Below are 24,142 nucleotides of genomic sequence, written 5' to 3'. Positions count from 1 at the left end.
GTATGTAGCATTTCACTCCCTGTATTTTACCCCTGCCACCTTCAGAATTTGAAAGAAGCTTTCTCTAAGTCTACAAATGCTAGAAACATAGGTTTACCTTTCCTTAATCTATCTTCTAAGATAAGTTGTAGGGTCAGTATTGCCTCACGTGTTCCAACATTTCTACGGAATCCAAACTGATCTTCCCCGAGGTCGGCTTCTACCAGTTTTTCCATTCTTCTGTAAAGAATTCACATTAGTATTTTGCAGCTGTGACTTATTAAACTGATAGTTCGGTAATTTTCACATCTGTCAACACCTGCTTTCTTTGGGATTAGAATTATTATATTCTTCTTGAAGTCTGAGGGAATTTCGCCTGTCTCATACATCTTGCTCACCAGATGGTAGAGTTTTGTCAGGACTGGCTCTCCCAAGGCTGTCAGTAGTTCTAATGGAATGTTGTCTACTACCAGGGCCAGTGCTCTGTCAAACTCTTTACGCAGTGTCATATCTCCCATTTCATTTTCATCTACCTCCTCTTCCATTTCCATAATATTGTCCTCAAGAACATCGCCGCTGTATAGACCCTCTATATACCCCTTCCACCTTTCTGCTTTCCCTTATATGCTTAGAACTGGGTTTCCGTTTCTCTTTTCTCCAAAGGTCTCTTTAATTTTGCTGTAGGCAGTATCTATCTTACCTCTTGTGAGATAAGCCTCTACATCCTTACATTTGTCCCCTAGCCATCCGTGCTTAGCCATTTTGCACTTCCTGTCGATCTCAGTTTTGAGACGTTTGTATTCCTTTTTGCCTGCTTCACTTACTGCATTTTTGTATTTTCTACTTTCATCAATTAAATTCAGTATCTCTTCTGTTACCCAAGGATTTCTACTAGCTCTCATCTTTTTACCTACTTGATCCTCTGCTGCCTTCACTATTTCATCCCTCAAAGTAACCATCCTTCCTCTACTGTATTTCTTTCCCCCAATCCTGACAATTGTTCCCTAATGCTCTCCCTGAAACTCTCTAGAACCTCTGGTTCTGTCAGTTTATCCAGGTCCCATCTTCTGAAATTCCCACCTTTTCGCAGTTTCTTCAGTTTTAATCTACAGTGCATAACCAGTAGATTGTGGTCAGAGTCCACATCTACCCCTGGAAATGTCTTACAATTTAAACCCTGGTTCCTAAATCTCTGTCTTACCATTGTATAAACTATCTGCAACCTTCCAGTATCTCCAGGCCTCTTCCATGTATACAACATTCTTTCATGATTCTTGAACCACGTGTTAGCTATGATTAATTTGTGCTCTGTGCAAAATTCTACCAGGCGGCTTCCTTTTTCATTTCTTAGCCCCATTCCAAATTCACCTACTATGTTTCTTTCTATTCCTTTTCCTACTATCGAATTCCAGTCACCCATGGCTATTAAATTTTCGTCTTCCTTCACTATGTGAATAATTTCATTTATCTCATTATACGAGGCATGTTTTTTAAGTAAGTACCATTTTGAAATTAAAGAAAGACATGCTCAGATATCTCAAGAATTTTATTTTTACACGAAAGCCTGTACCTTAATCTACTTTTCTACACAATTTCTGCCAATATTGAGGCACTTGTCACAATCATGTACCGGTTTTTGAATACGCTCCTCATAGAAGTCTGTCGCCTGACTTGTTAACCACTGCTTTACCACTGTTATGACTTCATCATCGTCTTGAAGACGCTGACCGACCAGGTGTTTCTTCAAGTGCAGGAACAGATGGTAGTCATTGGGCGCAAGATCAGGGCTGTACGGAGGACGATCTAGAGTTTCCCATTAAAAAGATGTGATGAGATCTTTGGTCTGATTCACCACATGCAGACAGGCATTGTCTTGCAGCAAAATGGGAGGATGATCTAGAGTTTCCCATTAAAATGATGTGATGAGATCTTTGGTCTGATTCACCACATGCAGACGGGCATTGTCTTGCAGCAAAATGATGCCCTTGCTCGACTTCCATGGACTTTTGCTTTGATTCTGGTGTGATTAGGCCACCCATGTTTCATCACCCGTAACAATTTGGCTTAATAAATCATCACCATTGTTGTGGTACCGCTCAAGGAAAGTCAATGCACTGTCTAAACGTTTGATTTTGTGCACATCCGTCAACATTTTCGGTACCCAACGTGCCCACAATTTTCGGTAATACAAGTGCTCGGTCACAATGCCATACAAAACACTATGAGAAACATTAGGAAAGTCATCCCGCAAGGAGGAAATTGTAAAGCGTCTGTTTCCTCTCACCTTACTGTCCATTCCTGCACCAAACTTTCATTAACGACCGAAGGATGCCTACTCTGTTGTTCATCATGCACATTTGTGCGGCTACATTTAAATGCTATCACCTACTTTCCTACCATTCCATCACTCATAATGTTTTCTCTGTAAACTGCACAGATCTCACGATGAATATCGATCGCTTTTAGGCCTTTAGCACTAAGAAATCTTATAACAGCCTGTACTTCACAGTTGGCTGGACTCATGATTATCGGAGGAATCTTAAACACTCAGTACACAACGTAAACGCAGAAGAATCAGACTGTAATGGCATCAGTGCATAGACAACAGATGTAGGTACCCAGTGCACTTGTGCAGTACGCTGACTGCAGCACTGCGGCCGCGGTGTGGCAAAATGATACTTACTTAAAAAACACACCTCATACATTTCATCAATCTTTTCATCATCTGCAGAGCTAGTTGGCATAGAAACTACTGTGGTAGGTGTGGGCTTCATGTCGATCTTGGCAACAATAATGCGTTCACTATGCTGTTTGTATTAGCTTACCCACACTCCTATTTTTTTTATTCATTATTAAACCTACTCCTGCATTACCCCCATTTAATTTTGTATTTATAAACCTGTATTCACTTGACTAGAAGTCTTGTTCCTCCTGCCGCTGACCTTCACTAATTCTCACTTTATCTAACTTTAACCTATCCATTTCCCTTCTTAAATTTTCTAAACTACCTACCCAGTTAAGGGATCTGACATTCCATGTTCCGATCCGTAGAACACCAGTTTTCTTTCGCTTGATAACGATGTCCTCGTGAGTAGTCCACACCCAGAGATCCAAATGGGGGACTATTTTACCTATAGTCCATCTAAATTAGCAAAATTTAACCTAGCCATTTTTAAAATGATAATGCAGTTTCCAAAATCAACAAATATTTTGGTAGCAGTCTTTAAATAGTTGAACCCCACCCAAAACCCCCAATCTGTGATTGGTAAGTAACCACTTAACATCTATATAGCTCAGTGATGGGCACACTAACAAATTTGAGGGAGGATCCAAAAATAATGAGAACAGTTTTACAAAAAATCATGTATTTTATGGAACATTTTCAGTACTTAAACACCTTCAAAGCAGTGTCCATCAGGCATAATACACATGCCCCAACACCTTTCCATTGGTGGAAAAATTTTTAAACTTGTCTGAACTTGGGCTGTTTAGTGACCCCAGCAAATTTTTTCGCCACTAATTTGTCTTGAAAATTCTTCCCTTTCAGGTTTTTCCTTCTTGGAAACTAACACACACTCTCTCTCACACACACACATAGTGTCTACTGAATAGAATGGGTGAGAAACCGATGTCATTTGGTTTTTCGCCCACAACTACGTAACACTCAATGTGTGTGCAGGGCCATTGTCATGATGAAAAAGCCAACAACCTGGCTGCCAGAATGTGGATAATTTTTTTTCTTTCTTGGCTTTGATCTTGGTTTCTAGGTCATATCCACCACACCATGATTTGTTACACATGATGACTTTTGTGTCAAAATCTAGATCAAGTTTTGACAGCCCGACACATGCATAAATGATTGGTTCTCTGGCTGTCAGAATTTTGTAATCAACTCCAGGATTTCCAATCATTTCCACCAATTCATCAAATGATTTACAATGATCAAACATGATTGCAACACAGATTTTTTTAATGTTTTCACCCATTCTGGAAGTCAGAAATGTTGGGGGTCATGTTCTGTCTTCAATTGAGATTTGATCGCTTTTAAAATGAGAAAACCACTCTTAAACCCTTCCCTGGCTCAAAGCATTGCAGCAGTTTCCGCTGCTGATTTCCCCAACAGGAAGCAGAACATGGAGTTAGCAATTCTCATTACTTTTGTGTTCCCCCTCATATGTAAGACCACTGCACAGTTCTCATGAGTAAAGTTTGTACTCAGAAAGCAAACATGAAACAACAAAGTGTAACTGGTCCATGTGATTTACGCACTGAATATCTTAATCATGTTGTTGACTTTCTACACAACAAGAAGGTATGCACTATTCTTATTATGATCTACTGTCACTGTGCCATGTTTTCACTGTGTTTATTGATTACTGCATCATTTCACTGAGCCTGTTTTATCGGAATTATGTTTGGAGATGTAAGTGTAGAGGTACCTAGCAAAAGCAAAATTGGACATGCCCATTGCAGAATTCACAGTACTAATAAAAGTGGGAAGAGCCACACAACTGTAACAGTAGAGCTGTGTACATCTATCGTAAAATCCTAGGAAAAGTATTTAGTTATTTCACTGAATCATCAAGCTATGAGACATTACAGGTTTGCCAGAATGGAGAGTCCAAGGACAGTACAGGTAAGGGACTATTCCAAATACCAATGACCTACACAACAGAACCAACCAAGCAAATCCCTGTTACTGAGCACTGTCACACCAAATGAGATATGATCAGACCAGTTTTTTGGCACAGGTTCCATAAAGCTTGGGACAGCATAATCAAGGTCTCTGTGGAAATGAGGGCATTGGGAAACCTAATAATCTACAATACATCTTCATACTTACTCTGCAAGCCACCATAGGATGCATGGCAGACCATAAAAGATTCAGTTTATAGCAAAGTTTGGGACACATCCAGTGTATCATGATTTTATTGGCTGCCTTGTTCAGCAGATGGATGAATCATAAGTCAAAATACTGAAAGAAAAATGAATAATGGAGCCAGGCTTTAATTTGATTAATTGCCTGTAGCAGCAGAATAGTCGCTGCAATCTGGAGAAACACTGGTAATGAGTAAAAGAAGATTCAGGTACAGAAACCTCGAGGATAAGAACTTCTCATCCATATGTGAGGATTGTATATCACCTATGCCAAAATAATATTTGATCACAAACTCATCCATCTGGTTAATCAAAGAGTGTATATTATGTTAATATAGCTACTACTGGTTCAGCCGAGGCCAGAATTCCAGATTAACTGCAACCAAATGCCAATGCTTGGACTAGAGTATGACTGTTGTTGCTTGGCATGAATGCTTAGCTATGTTTACTGCAGATATGTCTTATCATGGAAACACTTTGTGAAAATTAAATTAACTACAGTGGCCTCACCATCCTTCCATTCTCTGGTGGCAGGGTTTATTATCCCAAAGAGCTCATCATTAGTGACAGCTTTTGGGTTTAAGTCATTGTAAAACGGCTTCCTTTTCATATTTTGGTATGTCCTGAATAGTGTGCGCCATACCATAGTCTTGCCAGTACCAGCATTCCCAACTATGAAGACTGAGTGTCTTACTTCTAGAAGTTCCTGCAGCTGTACTATCTGGAATCAAATCATTCAATAACACATTAGAGCCCAATGAAAAATATTGTTTACAAAATCTTTTTCTCACATATTTCATTTAGTCATTTAATTTCTGTTGACAATAACACAGCCTTGTTGGAATTGATAATAATACAAAAAATAGACTGTTACAGAGATCACAATGCAGAAATGATTAACTTGTATGCCAAGTATGGATCTTTCAAAAATTATAGAGTAGTTAGTAAAATTTTAAAAAAATACTAAGAAAACTGAATAAAACCCTGGACTAATACCAAAACCAAACAGAAAATTTAAAGAAGCTGAAAAAAAATGGAGATGTGGAGTAGCAGATAGGCACCACAAAAAGACTGCAAAACAAGTAAGCTTTTAGCAAGAACGCCATCTTATGAATTGGATAAAATACACACACATTCACACAAATGCAACACACACACACACACACACACACACACACACACACACACACACACACACACACACACATGACTTCTGCCTCTGGCTGCCAAGGTCAGACTGCGAGCAACAGTGCACGATGGGAAAAGCAATCTGGGTGGTGGGGGGTAAAGAGGAGGCTGGGGCAGGGAGGGGAGGGAGACAGGAGGGTAGGGGTGAAGGATGGTCAAGTGCTGCTATGGGAGCATACAGGGGTGAGGTGAAGAGAGGGTAGGGCAGCTGGGTGCAGTCAGGAGGTTAGACAGTGGGCAGGGTGGAGGAGGGAGGGGGAGGGGACAGTTAGTGGACAATTGGAGAAGTAAAAAGGCTGTGGGTGTGTTGGTGGAACAGGAGCTTGTGTAGTGCTGGATTGGAAACAGGGAACGGTGGAAGACAGTGACTAACAAGGGTTGAGGCCAGGAGGGTTATGGGAACATGGGATTTATTGCAGGGAGAGTTCCCATCTGCACAATTCAGAAAAGCTGTTGTTGGTGGGAAGGATCCAGATGGCACAGGCTGTGAAGCAGTCACTGACACGAAGAACATTGTGCTGGGTGGCAAGCTCAGCAATGGAGTGGTCCAGACATTTCCTGGCCACAGTTTGTCAGTAGCCATTCATGTGGACAGACAGCTTGTTGGTTGTCATGCCATGTAGACTGCAGCACAGTGGCTTGTAGATCAAATGACTGGTTTCACAGGTGGCCCTGCCTTTGATGAGACTGAAGTAGGTGGTGGTGGCAGGACATATAGAAAAGGTCTTGCATCTAGGTCTGTTATAAGGATATGAGCCATGAGGCAAGGGTTTAGAACAGGCGCCGTGTAGGGATGAATGAGGATATTGTGTAGATTTGGTGGGTGAAGGAATGCCATTGTGGGAAGCATAGGAAGGATAGTGTGTAGGACACAGGGCATGATAAGAGGAGAATGGGAAGAGGTGGGTGACCAGAGAGAGAAAGTATGAGTGATCTGTTTCTGTACAAGGTTGGGAAGGTAATTACAGTCTCTGAAGGCTTCAAGTGAGATTCCTGGCATATTTGGAGATAGACTCCTTGTCACTACAGGTGTGATGGCCACAGGTGGCTGGGCAGTATGGAACAGACTTCTTGGTATGGAGTGAGTGGCAACTGTCAAAGGTGAGGTATTGTTGGTGGTTGCTAGGTTTGATATGGACAGAAGTACTGATGAAGCTTTCTTTGTGGTGGAAGTCAACATCGAGTAAGGTGGCTGGTTGCATTGAGGAGGACCAGGTGAAGTGAATGTGGGAGAAGGTTCTGGAGAAAAGTGGATAGGGTGTCCTTGTCATCTTCAATCCAGATCACAAAGGTGTCATCAATGGCAAGGCTACATTTGAAACCACTCATGTGATCTACAAGCTAAGCTGTAACCATTGTGCTGTGTTTTATGTGGGAAAGGCAACCAAACAGCTATGGTCAGCACAAATGGCCACCGCCACTGACAAACTGTAGCCAAGCAATTGGTGGATCACATGGTTGCTGGGCACACTTCCCAACACAACATTCTTCATTTTAATGACTGCTTCACAGCATGTGCAATCTCGATCCTTCCTAACACCAGCTTTTCTGAATTGTGTGGGTGGGAACTTTACCTGTAATATATCCTATGTTACTGTAACCCTCCTGGCCTCAGCCTTTGTTAATTACTGACCTTCACCCTTCCCTGTTTCCACTCCAGCACTTTACAGTCTCCAGTTTCACCAGCACACCCACAGTCTTGTCCATTCACATGATACTAGAGACAAAGAAAATTTTATGCTCCCCACCCATTGCCTCAGACTGTGTGCCCAGGGACCTCAATACATGGGAATGAAAATTTGTAGTAAACTAAAAGGGAACAAGTTGATGCAGATGAATTTAGGTTCACTTAAAAGAAAGCTATATGAGGTACCGACACTGAAGTGTTATTACTCAGTGGATGAATTCATGCAGGACAACCTGGAAATTTGAGCTGGATACAATGAATTACACATTCTAAGAAATATCCTTATAGTGTTACTATTTATTATAGTGCTATTATTTATTAATGTAAAAATCATTGTAACTGTTTAAATTTTTAACATCTGTCCTGTACGCAAACCAAATGGATTGCAAATGTATGTCATGAAATGAATAGAACACAATTCACAATTCTTTTTACTTCTCTACTTTTCCACTAACCGACCCCCCTCCCCACCCCCTCCTCCCTGCCCATCATCAAACCTTCTGACTGCACCCAGCTGCCTTACCCTCTTTTCACCTTGACGCTGTATGCTCCTGCAAGCAGCACTTTACCATCCCCCACCCGAACCCGGCCATCCCTTCCCCTCACTGCCCCAGCCTGCTTCTCTGCTCCTTACCTCCATCATCCAGATTGTTGCAATCATGTGCTGTTACTCACAATCTGGCCTCAGCAGCCAGAGACAGTGGTCATGTGTGTGTGATCTGTATTTGTGTGAATGTGTGTGTGTGTGTGTGTGTGTGTGTGTGTGTGTGTGTATTTTGTCTAATGTAGAAGAAGGCCCCTGGGCCAAAAGCTTATTTGTTCAGCAGTCTTGTTGTTGTGCCTGTCTGTTACGCAACATCTACACTATACAGTGACTAGCAATCTATCCTTTTCATAATATTGTCATTATTTCATCCTGGATTTTCCGTTATTTGAAAAACACAAAAATAAGATTTAAACCAAAAATAGACAACAGATGATAATAATAATGGTAATTACAGACGACAAAAATGATCAGAACAAATGAAAAGGTATTGGGCATTTTTGAAAGAAAACATATTGAAGAACATGACCAGAAAATGCCTGAAGCGACTCAATGAAACCTTAAAATCAGAACAACAGGGTCATAGGAGAAGCCATCCCAATTTGACCCCCACTGAGTCTGACACCAGCCTGATATAATTTTGCAAATTCTGCTTCCAAACAGGCTACCATTGGATCAATATGCTGAAAAAGTGAATTAGCCAAGCAGAGAGTAGGCCCTTTTTAGGAACTGCCCTGAAAATTATTTTCCTCAGCTTTGAAGGAATTTCAGTTAGTACACAAGATCTGCAGAACTAATAGCTGCAACATCCTTTGTCTACAAGAGACCCACAGAGTGGCCCCTCTCAAAATAAGACCAATATTGTAGGTATGTGGCTAGTAAATAAGATAGTACAGGGAAAATACGCAAGTGCAATTTTTATAAGAGAAAGTTTAGAATTATTAGCAAGTCATACAATTCAGAACAATAATATTGAACTAATAGTTGTAGAACTAGATAACACCAAAATGATCTCTATAGACACACACACCCAGACAAACGTTTTAGCATTAATATTCCTTACCCATCACATACAAGAGATGTGAGTGCACAGTAGTTTTAGGGGATTTTAATTGCCACAGTACACAGTGGGCTCTAGTGAAACTAGTTAAGATGGTGAATTACCTGGGCTGGCCTGAGTGGCCGAGCGGTTCTAGGCGCTACAGTCTGGAACCGGGGGACTGCTACGGTTGCAGGTTCGAATCCTGCCTCGGACATGGATGTGTGTGATGTCCTTAGGTTAGTTAGGTTTAAGTAGTTCTAAGTTATAAGGGACTGATGACCTTAGAAGTTCAGTCCCATAGTGCTCAGAGCCATTTGAACCATTTGACTTACTTGAGCAAAGGGCAGAAAATAGCCAGATGTAACTTATCCATGACCCCAAGCATCCACCATCCTTTAATAGCAGAATGCAGAGAAAAAGTTACAATCCTGATCTGATTTTCATAAGCAAAGATCTCAATACCTTATGTCACAAACAAACTCTGAATCCTATTCTGAGATCACAACACAGACCAATTAAACTGGAAATAAAACCTGCTGTCCAGTCTGTAGGAATACCACTCAGAAGAAGATTTAACTTCAAAAGAGCAAAGTAGGTGGATTACAGAAATAAACTTGACGAATTACTAACACTGACTGAACTGAAGCCAGAGCATTACTATTAAGGAAGCCTCTGTTACAACAATCTCAAGAGGATGCAGGGCAGAGTATATACCTGGTTTTACAGAACAAAACAAAGTTGTATACGAAAGGCCTTGTGATCTCTACAATAATAATCCCCTTGCCAAAGAAACAATTAAATCTGGGAGGCGAGAGGAATTACTACCAGCTTTAAGTGACCAGACAGCAGGTATGGTTGAAGACTGTTGAAGGCATGGACATGATGTGCAGTAGTAGACCACGTAAATGTAACAACTAATTAAATACCCAGCCAGCTTTTATTAAATGGCAAATTTGACCAAAAAAAAAAAAATAAAGCAGCTACGCCTAGACTGAAGACAAAGAAGAGTAATGTATTGGATGTAGATTTTTCAATGGAAGAACCAAAAGAGGACTTAAGCAATTTGAAAGCAGGAAAAGCTACCAGATTTGATGACAGGAGAAATCAAATAATTAAAAATCTGTCTGAAACTGCCAAAAAGTGGTTACTGAGCCTTTTCAGTTGCTGCTGAAAATCTGTCAAAATTCCCAGCATATGGAAAAAGTTGTTTTTGAATGAGGCTCCAGTTTGATGTCAATAAAACTGAGTGCATACAAAATTTTCACTATATTTGGCAATTTAAACATTTGTCTATTTATTACCTTTATGTTCACTGTCATGGAACTTATTTTTTGACAAGACTCTGGCCTGATGTTAGATGAGTCCATCCAAATGTTTCACTATATTTGGCAATTGAAACATTGGTCTATTTATTATTTATTACCTTTACATTCATTGTCATCAATGACTTCCTGGAAACTCCTTGTGCCTAGCCCACTATTTCATCCTCTCTCAAGATTCAGTTGTGAAGGTCTTCCTCATCTTTATCTAGCCTGTTCCAGACATCCTCCGTCATTGTAGCTTGAAATTCACACTGAAATCTGAATCTTCTTTTCCTTCCAGACCAAACTCTGTTTCTTTGTTGAACACAATAAATACTGGGTGGTTATAATTAAACTTTCGCTATTTAACATGTTATAACATGGAAACTAATTACCGTATGAGTACCAAACGCGGTACCATTAATGTCAAGGACATGAGGAAGAGAAATAATGCAGAATCAGTTCAACTGAAACAGTTTTAATGTGCTACTACAGTACAACATACCATTACACACCTGTACAATTACTGCTACAAAAGGGGCTTAATATGGCACCCATCAGTGTCCAGAAGACTCTGAAATCACAGGATTGCATTCTGTACAGCAGAATGAAGCATGCCCATAAGTATGCTTGCTACCTCCCTTGATATGCTGTGCTTCAGATCAGCACATGTGTGAATTTTCCCCTGGTAAATGCTGTCCTTCAGGTAGCCCCACAACCAGCAATCACAAGGAGTGAGATCAGGTGATCATGCCTGCCAAGCCTTTGGAAACAATCGGCTGATAATTCGATCATTTGTAAATTTGTTTCAGAGAAGCATTTGAACTTCACGAGCAATGTGTGGTGGGGCCAGATCTTGCATGAAAACTGTTGAGTGTCTCTCTCCTGTAATGCAGGTATGGTCGTCGAGCACCACACCATATGGTGACAAGTTCACCGTACAGAGGAATTTCGTGCACAGTGACTGGGGGTGAAGATCCCCACACTTGGCAGTTCTGTGTATCCAGCTCACCCATCACAGAAAAATGAGCTTTAGAAATCCATAGGATGGTTCAGTGACAGTCCTCACCAACTTCAATCCTTGCGAGAAAGTGGAGAACAAAGTCATGTTGTTGTGCATCCTGTGGTGCAAGCTGCTGTATGATATGGATCTTGTATGGATACCACTTGAGAATGGTTCAAAGTACCTTCAGTACAGTGGATCATGGGATGTTCAACTGTCATGACACAGCATGTGCACTGCCTGATGATCGGGATTTGTGCATAGAATTGTCTGCCATAGCAACAGCGATTTCATCAACCACCTGTGGTGCAACTGGTCATCAGCCTTTTTCCAGAGTGATGCCCAGCTCTCCATTCGATTTGAACTACTTCATCACACTCTGCACAGCAGGTGGACAAAGAAGACTCTTCCGTAATCCTTTCAGCTGGCAATATTCTCAAAGTGCAGTTGTAGCATTACCATTGTTTTCACAATAGAGCTTCACCAATTATGCCCTGATCCTTTTGTCTAAGCTCATGTTGACACATCAACAAGTGCACTGCGACTGGTCCTGTGTGTGAGACTATGGATCACAATGACTGATCATGGCACCTGTTGGCTATAGTTGGAACTGAATGGTAGTGCTGTGACGCATTGAAATCATGCACCCCATACTCTGGACATCAATGCTACTAAGTTTGGTATTCGTATGGTAATTAGTTTCTGTGTTATAACATGTTAAATAGGGAAAGTTAAATTATAACCACCCAATATATAAACAAATGTCATGTGACTTACAACCTTTCTAGTTGATGTCACACCAATCCCTTGCAAGATAACTATGTTGCATAAAATATTATTCCGTTGTTTAGAAGGTTGTAGTTACAGCTTTGTTCCAGATGCTGTCCTAGTTGAAATGGAACTCTCAAAATTTTTAGCTTTAAATTTCATTAGAGCCTGTTTGACTATATTGTCTTCAACAAACATCTTCAGCATAGAAGGAAATCATGCATTCACAAAGTTTTATGTCTACAAAGACACTTACAAGCAAGGATCACTCCTTGATCCATGGGCTGGATCAGCAAATTGGAGTTTGAAGGAAGAAATATATGCTATAGCGTGACAGAGTTTTTGAACACACTGCTGTCTGATCAACATAAGGTAAATATTCATTTATAAAACATATTTAATGAGTTTTCACCAATTACAATTTGGGAAATTATTACGAAGTGTTTACTTTTCACATTGCATGCGGCAGAACTGGGAATCAGAGCAATATGGCCTCACACATTTTGTTGAAGAGCAAACCATTGCCATGTCGGTCAGAGCAAAACACGTATCCAACAGCATACAACCACAAGAAGATGCTGCCATTTTGTTCTCATTTTATAATTGTAAAACTGAGAAGAAAACCTCAGAAGTTGACCAATATTAATGTTTATAATAAACAGTTTCATAAGGTACTTTACACAGCTATGAGATACAAAACAGTCAAAAATAATCTGTTGTTGAACTTTATTAGCCCAGATAAGGCTGAATTATTTTTCGTTTGCATTTTAATGAAAACTTTCATCAATAACTTAATTATAATACAAATTACATGTTTATAATATTTTTACACCTTTTATCTCCACAGATTTTGAAAAATACCCCATCCTTCTGGAAGGACTTCAGTGATGTATGCATGCATTTAACACAATGCCACTATTTAAGCATCAAATTAGTACTATTTTAGTGTTTTGTATGGAACAATATGGAAAAATAAACATGAAGTGGTATGCTACATTTGATGCACTGTGTCGCAGATTTTTTCTGGCACTAGCAACAATGAAGTCATTTTTTCTTTCTTGAAACAGTATCTAGCGCAAGTCTGTGACATAATGTTTAAGCTTGCCATATATAGAATCATGTTTCGCAGTTTTAGATGGCCTCCTGCTTTGCACAGCATCATGGCAGTTTGACTCCAAAACTGCAATGGAGATTCTTTGATGAAATGCCATGTGGTCAAATTCACAACCATCCTCCCTGTAGAGCTCGCTGCTTTGTGCCAGCTACATCAACAAAATGCGCAATCATAGGGAAGTAGCCTACTATTTCTCACTCCTGATAGATACTTTATAGAGTGAAATATTTTGGTCAGATTAGATTAGAACTTGTTCCATAGATCATGAATACGACACTTCATAATGATGTGGAACATGTCAGGTTAATAAAAGGTGTCTATACAAGATATTACGTTACATAAAATATTACATGACACTTAATATTTTCAAGTTTATTTTGGGGTGGGGGGTGGGGATTGGGGGGGGGGGGGGTTGGGGAAATTACCCACTTACCATATCCAAAAATTCAACTAATGAGTAGAAGGAGTTACCATTAAGAAACTCTTTTAATTTCCTTTTAAATGGTATATGGCTATCTGTCAGACTTTTGATGCTATTAGGTAAGTGACCAAAGACTTTTGTGGCAGCATAATTTACCCCCTTCTGTGCCAAAGTTGGATTTAACCTCAAGTAGTGAAGATCATCCTTTCTCCTTGTGTTGTAGCCATGTACACTGCTATTACTTTTGAATTCATTCGGATTGTTAATAACGAATTTCATAAGTGAATAAATATATTGAGAAGCTACAGTGAAGATCTCTAGCTCTTTAAATAAGTTTCTGCAGGATGATCTTGGATGAGCTCCAGAAATTATTCTGATTACATGCTTTTGTGCAATGAACACTCTTTTACTCAATGATGAGTCACCCCAGGATACGATGTTATACGAAACCAGAGGTTCCTTGTACATCTCATCCCAGTCTGCTAAAGATTTTCTCTCAAATTTCTAATTGTTGAGTCATTAATTGAATGCACAACTTTGGAGGGTAGTTTTGAATTACCGGATGGAGTCATGTCATATGAACTGAGGTTCCTCGTACACCTCATCCCAGTCTAACTGCCGAAGATTTCCTCTCAAATTTCTAATTGTTGAGTCATTAATTGAATGCACAACTCTGGAGGGTAGTTTTGAATTGCTGGATGGAGCCATGTCATATACTGTAACTAGCTGAGCACCATGATCAGAAAGGCCATTCTCAACAGGACAAGAATTTATGTTTTTAAACTTATCTTGGTCTATAAAATTGTTGTCTATCAATGTGCTGCTGTCTTTTACTACCCGAGTAGGCAAATTAATGACAGATATCAAATTGAAAGAACTGAACAAGACTTCCAGGTCATTCTTCTTATTACCCTCTTTTAGTGAATCAACATTAAGGTCCCCACAAATAATAATTTGCTTTCCCCTATCTGACAGATAGCACAACATTGCATCCAAGTTTTCCAGGAATAAATGAAAGTTTCCTGAAGGGGACCTATATACTGTTACAATTATAAAAAAGCCCTCCTTCAGTTTAAGTTGAAAGGCACATGTTTCTATATGTTGCTCTAGACAAAACTTTTTTGTATCTAAGCTTTTTACACAGTGATAACTTTTGACATATATGGCAACTCCTCTCACCTTATTCTCTCTACTCATATGTGCAGCTAGTTTATAACCACTGATATTTACCTTTTCCATATCAGACACAATGTGGTGCTCAGACAGGCATAGTATATCTATTACATTATCAGATTCAATGTCATCTAAACAAACCAGGAGCTCATCTACTTTATTCTTCAATCCCAGAATATTTTGGTGAAAAATGGTAAAATTATTTTTTACTTTACTTATGTGAGAATCTATTTTTCTTTAATCCACCAATATTTTGGTTAAATATGGTAACATTATTATTTACTTTCCTATTGTGAGAATCTTGTGAGTTTTGGACCTCTTTAGCACCTACGTGCCTGAACTTCTCATTGGACACTGATATTAGTCTAAAAAAGAGGTACATCCATGAGTACTACTGTCCCCCCTTGTGGATTTTGCTAACAACCCTGCCAGTTTACCCTTCGCATTCCTATTGAGGTGTAGGCCATGCCTTGTGAAATCCCCCCTATCAATAGCCTTGACAGGAACCAATCCAATGTCTGACACAGTGGCCGTCCTATGCAAGTGATCCAACCCCATATTTACCTTCCTGGCAGAGCGGTTCAGCTGGGGCTGATCTTGCTGCACGAAAGCAGGCACCAGCCCAACATTGGTATCAGTCATTGCAGAGGCTATTTGCACAAGTCACACTCAATACTGTAGCCCTGATCTGTATCAATACTGTTTCCCACTTCACCCACTATCATCACATGATCCTGCTTTGAGAAACCCTTGCACTAGGAACCTATATCCTCTGCCACCTGGCTAAGACATGCACTTGGCTTGAAAAAGTTTGTGACCTGGTACCTGTCACCTAATTTTTCCTGCAGAATCTGGCCCACACCTCTTCCATGGCTGCTACGTAGCAACAGAACTTTCCTCTTACTTTCTACTTTTTTTGAAACAGTTGGTTTCCTAGTGAGATTCTGTTGCATCTTAACTACATCTACTTCTACTGGAGCCTCTTCCTTACTTAACTGGGGTAGCAAGACAAATCTATTGGTTGTGCCAATTGGGAAAGTGTCAGACTCTGTCCTCTTTCTGTGGCCCCTGTTCCCAGCTACCACTTCCCACCACTGTTTACCCTCCTCACCCTTAACCTCTTCAGTTCCTCCCTCGCTCTGTTCAAATCAGCCTGAAGGGCTCTAAGTTTCTCGTCCTGGTCAGCTATAACCCTGTAATATCTCTTTATATTCTACTAATTATCCCTGCACAATTCAATGAGTGAATTATGTTTCCTACTTGACCATGTATATACTCGCAGAATCGATGCGCAAAGCAGTACAGTACTATTGCTATTCCATGAGAGCATAATTACTCTTTGTAATATCCTCTCTCTGGTTTGTTGAGGGGACTTCTAGGATCTTCTCTGTGCCGAATAGCCGCATTGAATAATTGTAATTTTGCTTTCAAGATTACCGGAAGAAAGAGATTGGAAATATATTGTATGCTAATCAAGAGAATATATACTGAGCATTTACATCAAAGGTCTGTAAGGAATTTCATTATATATGTATTCTCTAATTGGAAATTTGCATAGAGGTGTCATTTTGTTGGTAATCAGAAATGAACTTCTGATGAATTGGAAACGAACCTGCAATTATTAGATCCAAGAGCTCCATTATTTCATCGGATAACTAAACTCTATCAAAACAAACTTTCCACTTGATCTGAGGTTTCCTGACTGACTATGCAACGCAAGAAAACCAAGACGTCTTATTTACGCAGGATTGCAGATCGCTTTGAATCATCGAGACTGCAGACAAGGAGTCATCGTCCAATTCTGATTAAACAAGTAAAGCTTAATTATAACTGTCTTAAGTGACTGTGATGACTGTGATATGGCTGCTTACGAATGAGATCATTAATAAAATACTAATTACTAACTTTCCTCCTCACCAGCAACCAGTATAAAACACAATAATTAATTATATTTAAAAACAAAGATGATGTGACTTACCATACGAAAGCGCTGGCAGGTCGATAGAAACACAAACAGACACATACATACACACAAAATTCAAGCTTTCGCAACAAACTGTTGCCTCATCAGGAAAGAGGGAAGGAGAGGGAAAGACGAAAGGAAGTGGGTTTTAAGGGAGAGGGTAAGGAGTCATTCCAATCCCGGGAGCGGAAAGACTTACCTTAGGGGGATAAAAGGACGGGTATACACTCGCACACACACACATATCCATCCACACATATACAGACACAAGCAGACATATTTAAAGACTTTAAATATGTCTTTAAAGTCTTTAAATATGTCTGCTTGTGTCTGTATATGTGTGGATGGATATGTGTGTGTGTGCGAGTGTATACCCGTCCTTTTATCCCCCTAAGGTAAGTCTTTCCGCTCCCGGGATTGGAATGACTCCTTACCCTCTCCCTTAAAACCCACTTCCTTTCGTCTTTCCCTCTCCTTCCCTCTTTCCTGATGAGGCAACAGTTTGTTGCGAAAGCTTGAATTTTGTGTGTATGTATGTGTCTGTTTGTGTTTCTATCGATCTGCCAGCGCTTTCGTATGGTAAGTCACATTATCTTTGTTTTTAAATATATTTTTCCCGTGTGGAATGTTTTTCTCTATTATATTGATAACAATAATTAATTAAAATTATAACGCTATCTCTTGAGCAAACCCTGCAAAAGAATGAAGAGTCTCATTTGCTTCCCCAATTCCCACGGCGCTACAATTTCCCCAATGAAACCATCTGTCACAACAGCTGCACAAAACCCCTGAACTAACTTTCCTACTGTAGCTCACACACTTAGTATCCATAGTAGTTTAGAAATTAGTTAAGAGATTTACTAAGTGATAACGATAATATATTAAATACAGATGCAAAGGGGCACTAAATATGTTTTGGAAACTAATATGTAAGTAAACTATTACCAAATGCACTTAAATTTGTGGTATAACACTAAATATGCATGATCAAAAATTAGGTCTAAACAGCCGTATGTAACCAAAATGAACTTTTTGCAATTACTGGAAGACTACTCAAATAAAAGAAAAACCTTTAATGGCAAGCTTGAAGAGCATACTAATGAACTATTTAATTAGTTAATCTATACCAAATGCACTTAAGATTGCGTTATAACACTAAGTATGCACACACTATCAATTCCACCAGTGAGCTTGTAGAGACAAATGACTATCACATTACTCTATGAGTTGGATTTATAGTATCAAATTTTATTGGCACTGTTGCCATTCCATGAATCCACTAATATATTGGCTGAACTGTTAGATCTGAAATCAAGTTTCTCTTCCGGTTTCTTTTCCAGTTCACTTCCCTCACTTTTAAGAGTTATTTACTTCTTACATAGCTTATAAAGTAAATGTTTACAGACAGGATTTCTATTTGGATAGTTACAAAACAACAGTAACATAAATTTGGGTTCTCAATCCCAATATAGCAAATAATGGAAATTCACACAACCTGACTAATGATAAATATGATTATATACATTTTTGTGACATGTAGCAGTAGGGTATGCTTTTGTTGCTAAAATATAGCACAAGCACAAATGTACTTATGTTACAGCAAAACAGATAACATTGCAATCAGAGATGTTGTGGTATTTACAGAATTTAATAACACTGGAACAGCCATATTCACAGTGACTATGTCATCCCTCATCAAGAAAACATTGTACCATATCTAATTATTATTATTATTATTTTTTTTTTTTTTGCATAAAGCTAATTTTCTTCCAGCACGATATTCTGACTCAGAAAGTTACTGCTGTTACTTCAGACACATAAGTGCCCATGTTATTCTTTACTGTATTAATTTGACATCTTCAATTTTTTGGTCCTGTCCTCCTCAGTTGCGCGTAATACTACGGTATGTTGATGATTTTCACTCATCAACATACCGGTGTATTAATTTGACATTCTGAGAGAATATGTGAACAGTTATTTCTCTAATAGATATATGTATGGAGAAGTTATAGTTAGTTGCCATCTAGAAGGTCAGGCAGATAATCCATTTTCAGCAAACCATTGCTGTCTCCACAATGATAGCTAAATGATGTTACAAACAATAGTGTGGGTCAGTTGGATGAAGTGTAATGAAGTGTATACTAATGCCATCTGTTGGAAGGTTGAATAAAGAAGTAGGAGAAGTTTTAAGCTTCTTGAAGGGCAACAGCCATATTGGGTTCACAGGGAAAGATTTAATGCCTAAATGGTTTCCAAGGTTGAAAAACATTAAAAAGTTTATTTAAAATAGCACAAGAAAGGGTATGCAAGTACTGAATATTTCAAGGATTATGAAAAATAATGCAATGAAAAACTGAAACTTAACCATATCTCAAGTGTTAAGTGGGAAAGATCATTTCTGGTTAATGTTACAGTAACTGGAAAAACAAGTTATTTAGATCTTTATCCTTTGTCATTGTGCAAAATGAAACAATATCTCAATGCTAATAACAAATGTTCCTGGGTAGAATTTGCCAACAGATAGAGAATATATATGAAATATTATGTACACACTACCTAAGCACACAGTCACATAACAAAGAGGTGTATCATGGTATTACTTAATCAGTTCATCATCACTACACACATCAAGGGATGGGGAGGAACATTGTCTAAAATCAATATACATCTTCAGGTTTTAGTTTAATTTCTGAATTTGGAATTCATGTTTTGGAGTGTGGAGAAAATGACTGCTTAAAATTTTAGCCTCTGTGTGTGCTGTAAATGTTCTAATCCTGTCTTCGCAGTCCCTATTGGAGCGATACACAGGAGGTTGTGTTATATTCACAGATTCCTCACTTAATACTAGTTCCGTAAGCTTTGTCAGTTGGCTTTCATGGGATAGTTTGACATCTCATCTACAAGCGTCTGCCAGCTCAAGTATTTTCATCATCTCTGTGACGCTCTCCATGGAAAATAAATCTCTGAACATTCTTAGTTGTCTTTTTCATGTACATTCAATATCTCATTTGTCCAATTTGGTATGAGCCCCACTTACTTGACCGATATTCTAGGATGCGTTGCATCTACTTAGTAGACTGACTGTGTTTTACTAGTTTCCTACCTAGCAACCAAATACTGTCATCTACTTTACATATAAATGAGCCTATGTAATCATTTTAATTCATATTCCTTAAATTATAGGTTGATTCTTTCAGAGAAGAAGATAGCAACCAGCCACTACTGATAAGTTATTTATTCACATAAATAGCACTGTAACTGGTTACAAGCTGACAGGCTCATCTTCAGACAGCTGTTCACATAAAGGTTTTGGCTCTTTATTCACCCTTGTGATGAAAAATTCATGGGATGGTTGTGTGCTACAGTAAAAATAATGATATTAGAAATAACATATTTAAATATAACTATTCTGATGTAAATAAATAGCATTATCAATAGTGGCTAACTGCTGCCTTTTTCTTTGAAGGAATCAGCCTGTATTTTGTACAAAGTGATGGTTTCAAAATGTCAGTTTTTGACAAAATAGCATTCCTACAAACTGTTACACATAGGTATTTGTACGAGTTGACTGATTTCATTTGTTACTCATTGATACTGTTGTGACTGGACACATTTCCTTAATACCATGAAGAGCACACTTTCACATTTCTGGACATGTAAAGCAAGTTCCCCATCTTTGTACTGTTTGAAATCTTACTGAAAGCTGACTGACTATTTATGCAGCTTTTTTCAGGCAGTACATTACTGTAGATAACTGCATCACATGCAAAAAGTCTTAGGTCACTATTAATATTGTCTGCCACATCATTACATACAACATCAACAACAAGAGTACCACAACACTTCATAGCCTACTGTGCCTTTCCTGTCAGAAATTCTCAGTCTAGTTACAAATTTTGTTTAATACCCCATATGGTTACCTTTCATTAAAAATTGATGGTGTGGCAATGAGCCAAATGCTTTTTGGAATTCAAAACCACTGCATTTATCTGACTGCTCCAAGGGTTTGAAGAATGTTATGTAAGCAAACGTGTGAGTTTGGTTTCACATGAATTATTATTTTTGGAACTCATGTGAGTCGGCAGCATGGTGGAGGTAGTTTCGTTCGAGATACCTCATTATGTTTGAGGTCTGAATATGTTCTAATATTCTACAACAGAAAGATGTCAAAGATAATGGTGGATCACTTCTGCAGTCCTTCTTGTTGATATTTGTGAACCATGCTTTCTTCCGTCTATTGGGCACAATTTTTGTTCAAAGTACGTACAGTTAAAAAAGGTACCAGGTCAGATGCATTTTCTGTTTAGAACCTGATAGGTATTCTGTTCAAGACAAATGGTCCCAGGAGCTCTGTTGAATTTTAGCAATTTCAGCTGTTTCTCAATGCTGCTGACACTAATATTTGCACTGCTCATCTCTGTAATGGTGTGATATTGGTTGGTTGGTTTGGGATATAAAGGGACCAAACTACAGGGTCATCAGTCCTTTTTGCCTGACACGAACAAGGCTCAAGGTAAAATAGCACCCAAATTTAATTTGTGGAGGTAAAAAGGGGTAAAAGGAATGGGGACCACACCATAAGAGAAAACAAAAGAAAGGAACTAAAAAAAGGGGGGGGGGGGACATACACCACAAGGAAAAGTAGAGAAAGGTATTAAAACAATAGAGCAAATGGTCTGAGCTGACTGACCACAAGAATAAAAGAGGTTGAGCCAGCCATTCTGAGACACACAAAAATGACCAGCAAAAAGGCAAGGCGAGATGAACACACTTAGGGAAAAGATGAACAACAAGACCAATAAAATGCACAGAAATGATGACAGAGAGCAAAATCGGAGGGAGGGTGGAGGCCTCAGAGAGCAGGCCAAATGCCCACCCTTAGATGGTATGATAAAAACCCCTCTCATAAATAAAACATAAAACTAAATCTGCTGTTGAGGCATTGTCACTGAACACCATAGGCAGGGTGCTGGGAAGGTTAAAAGTTCGCTGCAAAGCAGCTAAAATTGGGCAGTCCAACAAGATGTGGTCGACAGTCATAGGGTAGTCACAGCGACACAAAGGTGGGTCTTTGTGATGGAGAAGGTGAGCATGTGTCAGCAACATATGGCCAATGCATAGCCAGCAAAGGACAACAGATTCCCTACGAGTGGCTCGCATGGATGACTGTCACAAATTTGTTGTCTCCATGATAACACAGAGTTTATTTGGTGAACTGAGGATGCACCATTCAGTATGGTGTCAGAATTAAACTAGGACAATACTCATGCATTCCTGTTATTGCTTTCCTACGTTCAATTAGAATTCTTATTTCACATGTGAGTGACTGGACAGCAACTTTGGTGCCACTGGCTGTCTTTACAGATGTGACTGGATTTTGTGAGAGAGATCACAATAAGATTCTGTTTCAGTAGTCACTGAAGGTTCACACACTGCCCTTTTTGCAGCAAGACACATTTCACTTAGCATTTCTGTATCTATACTCCTACGCTTTACTTTACACCCATTGTGAAGTAGTCACTGTTTCTTAAGTAACAAATTTTGTTACAGACTGTACACCATGGAGTGTTCTCAGATCATGAACTGTTTTACTAAGTACTCATGTATCCAGTGCTTGGACACCTGTTTTTCTAAACTGTTGTCACAGTCCTCTACATGATTCTGCAAAGAACTCAACATATCAAATTTCTCATTGAGATATGACACTACTGCCTCTTTATCTGGTTACTCTTTTGACTTGTTTTCATTGCCATTTATACTTTGGTATTCATTGTTGCAACAACGGCCTCTTGGTCATTTATACCAGTTCCAATGTTGACATTCTCAAAGAGGTAGGCCTTATTTATTGCCATTAAGCCTAATATAAAACGGTAATTTGAAAAGTTCTTGGAATGAAACAGAAATAACTTACCTCACTGAAACTTTTTCCCTCCCAATTTAGTCTCCCTGTACATAAATGCATTTGGTCTAGTGATGTTTCAAAACCTCGATCCCACCTTGAAAATTAGATTCCTCCAGGCCTGCAGAAATATCCATCAACTTTGGCCATCAATTCTTTGTTTGAAGAGTATCTCTGACCAATGATGAAAATTGTAAGCTTGGGGAAGAGATGGAAGTTTGATGGAGCCAAATCAGCTGAAAAAGGCAAGTGTGAAAACATTTCATATCTTATTTCATGTATTTTTGCCATGGCAACGGCACTTGTGTGGACATACACTGTCTTAATGAAAGATGAATTTCTTCCTTGCCAAATCTGGCCTTTTTCATGTAACTTTTGCTGTAGTTGGGCCAAATGGTTAACACAGCATTGTCCAGTAACAGTTTGACCTGTGGGAAGACGATATACCAGCAGAATCCCTTTTGCACCTCAGAAAACTGACGCTATGACCTTTCCAGCTGATGCTATCTTTGATGGTGTTAAGTCAAGAAGTTTCCACTGCTCTGACTGTTATTTTGTCTCTGGGGAATTGTAGTGGACTCAAGTTTCATCAGTGGTCACAAACCAGTGCACAAAATCTTGTTGATTGCTCTGAAAATGGGTCAAACATTGTTCAGACATTTCTATTGTGATGTGGTGCTGATCATGCATTAAGACTTGTGGTACTCGTCTACCAGATGATTTTCTCATATTCAATTCCACTGTTAAACTGGGATATGTCAATTCAGATGACAACCTTATTGCTTCTGCAATTTCTCACACTTTCAGTTGGCAATCCTCCATGGCTATTTTGTGCACTTTTGCAATTAATTCTGGAGTAGTGGTACTTCTTGGTTGTTCATCTAAGCTGGCTTGGCCAAATTTAAATGTGTTTGTCCACTTGGCAACAGTTGAGTATGACAGAACAGAATGTAAGAATACAAAATTTTCAAGAGCATTTTTTTAATGGTTACCTCAGTTGCACTGGTGGTCAATTGTAGATCAATTAAAACCTATAAGTGTTGTAAATGTAGATGTGTGTGCCATGTGTTTCTTATATGTTTTTATGTTATAATGTCGTAGTAGTGGATGCAATACAGTGCAGTCGTACACCGATGAGATGGTAGTTTGTGGCAAAGTAGAACCCAGGGCTGCACAGAACAA

At 39.1% G+C, this 24,142-nt stretch overlaps 1 protein-coding gene across 1 annotated transcript in view; it reads right to left on the bottom strand.

Annotated features, from left to right (window-relative positions):
* LOC124803208 (dynein beta chain, ciliary-like) overlaps positions 1–24,142 on the bottom strand; it is a 586,091-nt gene that overhangs the window by 189,559 nt on the left and 372,390 nt on the right. The window contains exon 22 of the mRNA XM_047264389.1: positions 5,368–5,578. Within this exon, the coding sequence (XP_047120345.1) occupies positions 5,368–5,578 (211 nt within the window). The remainder of the gene's footprint in view (positions 1–5,367; positions 5,579–24,142) is intronic.

This window comes from Schistocerca piceifrons, chromosome 6 (genome assembly GCF_021461385.2).
Source record: "Schistocerca piceifrons isolate TAMUIC-IGC-003096 chromosome 6, iqSchPice1.1, whole genome shotgun sequence".
Lineage (NCBI taxonomy): Eukaryota > Metazoa > Arthropoda > Insecta > Orthoptera > Acrididae > Schistocerca > Schistocerca piceifrons.
The sequence above is the reverse complement of the archived record's forward strand: the minus strand, read 5'-3'. Positions and strand labels throughout refer to the sequence as shown.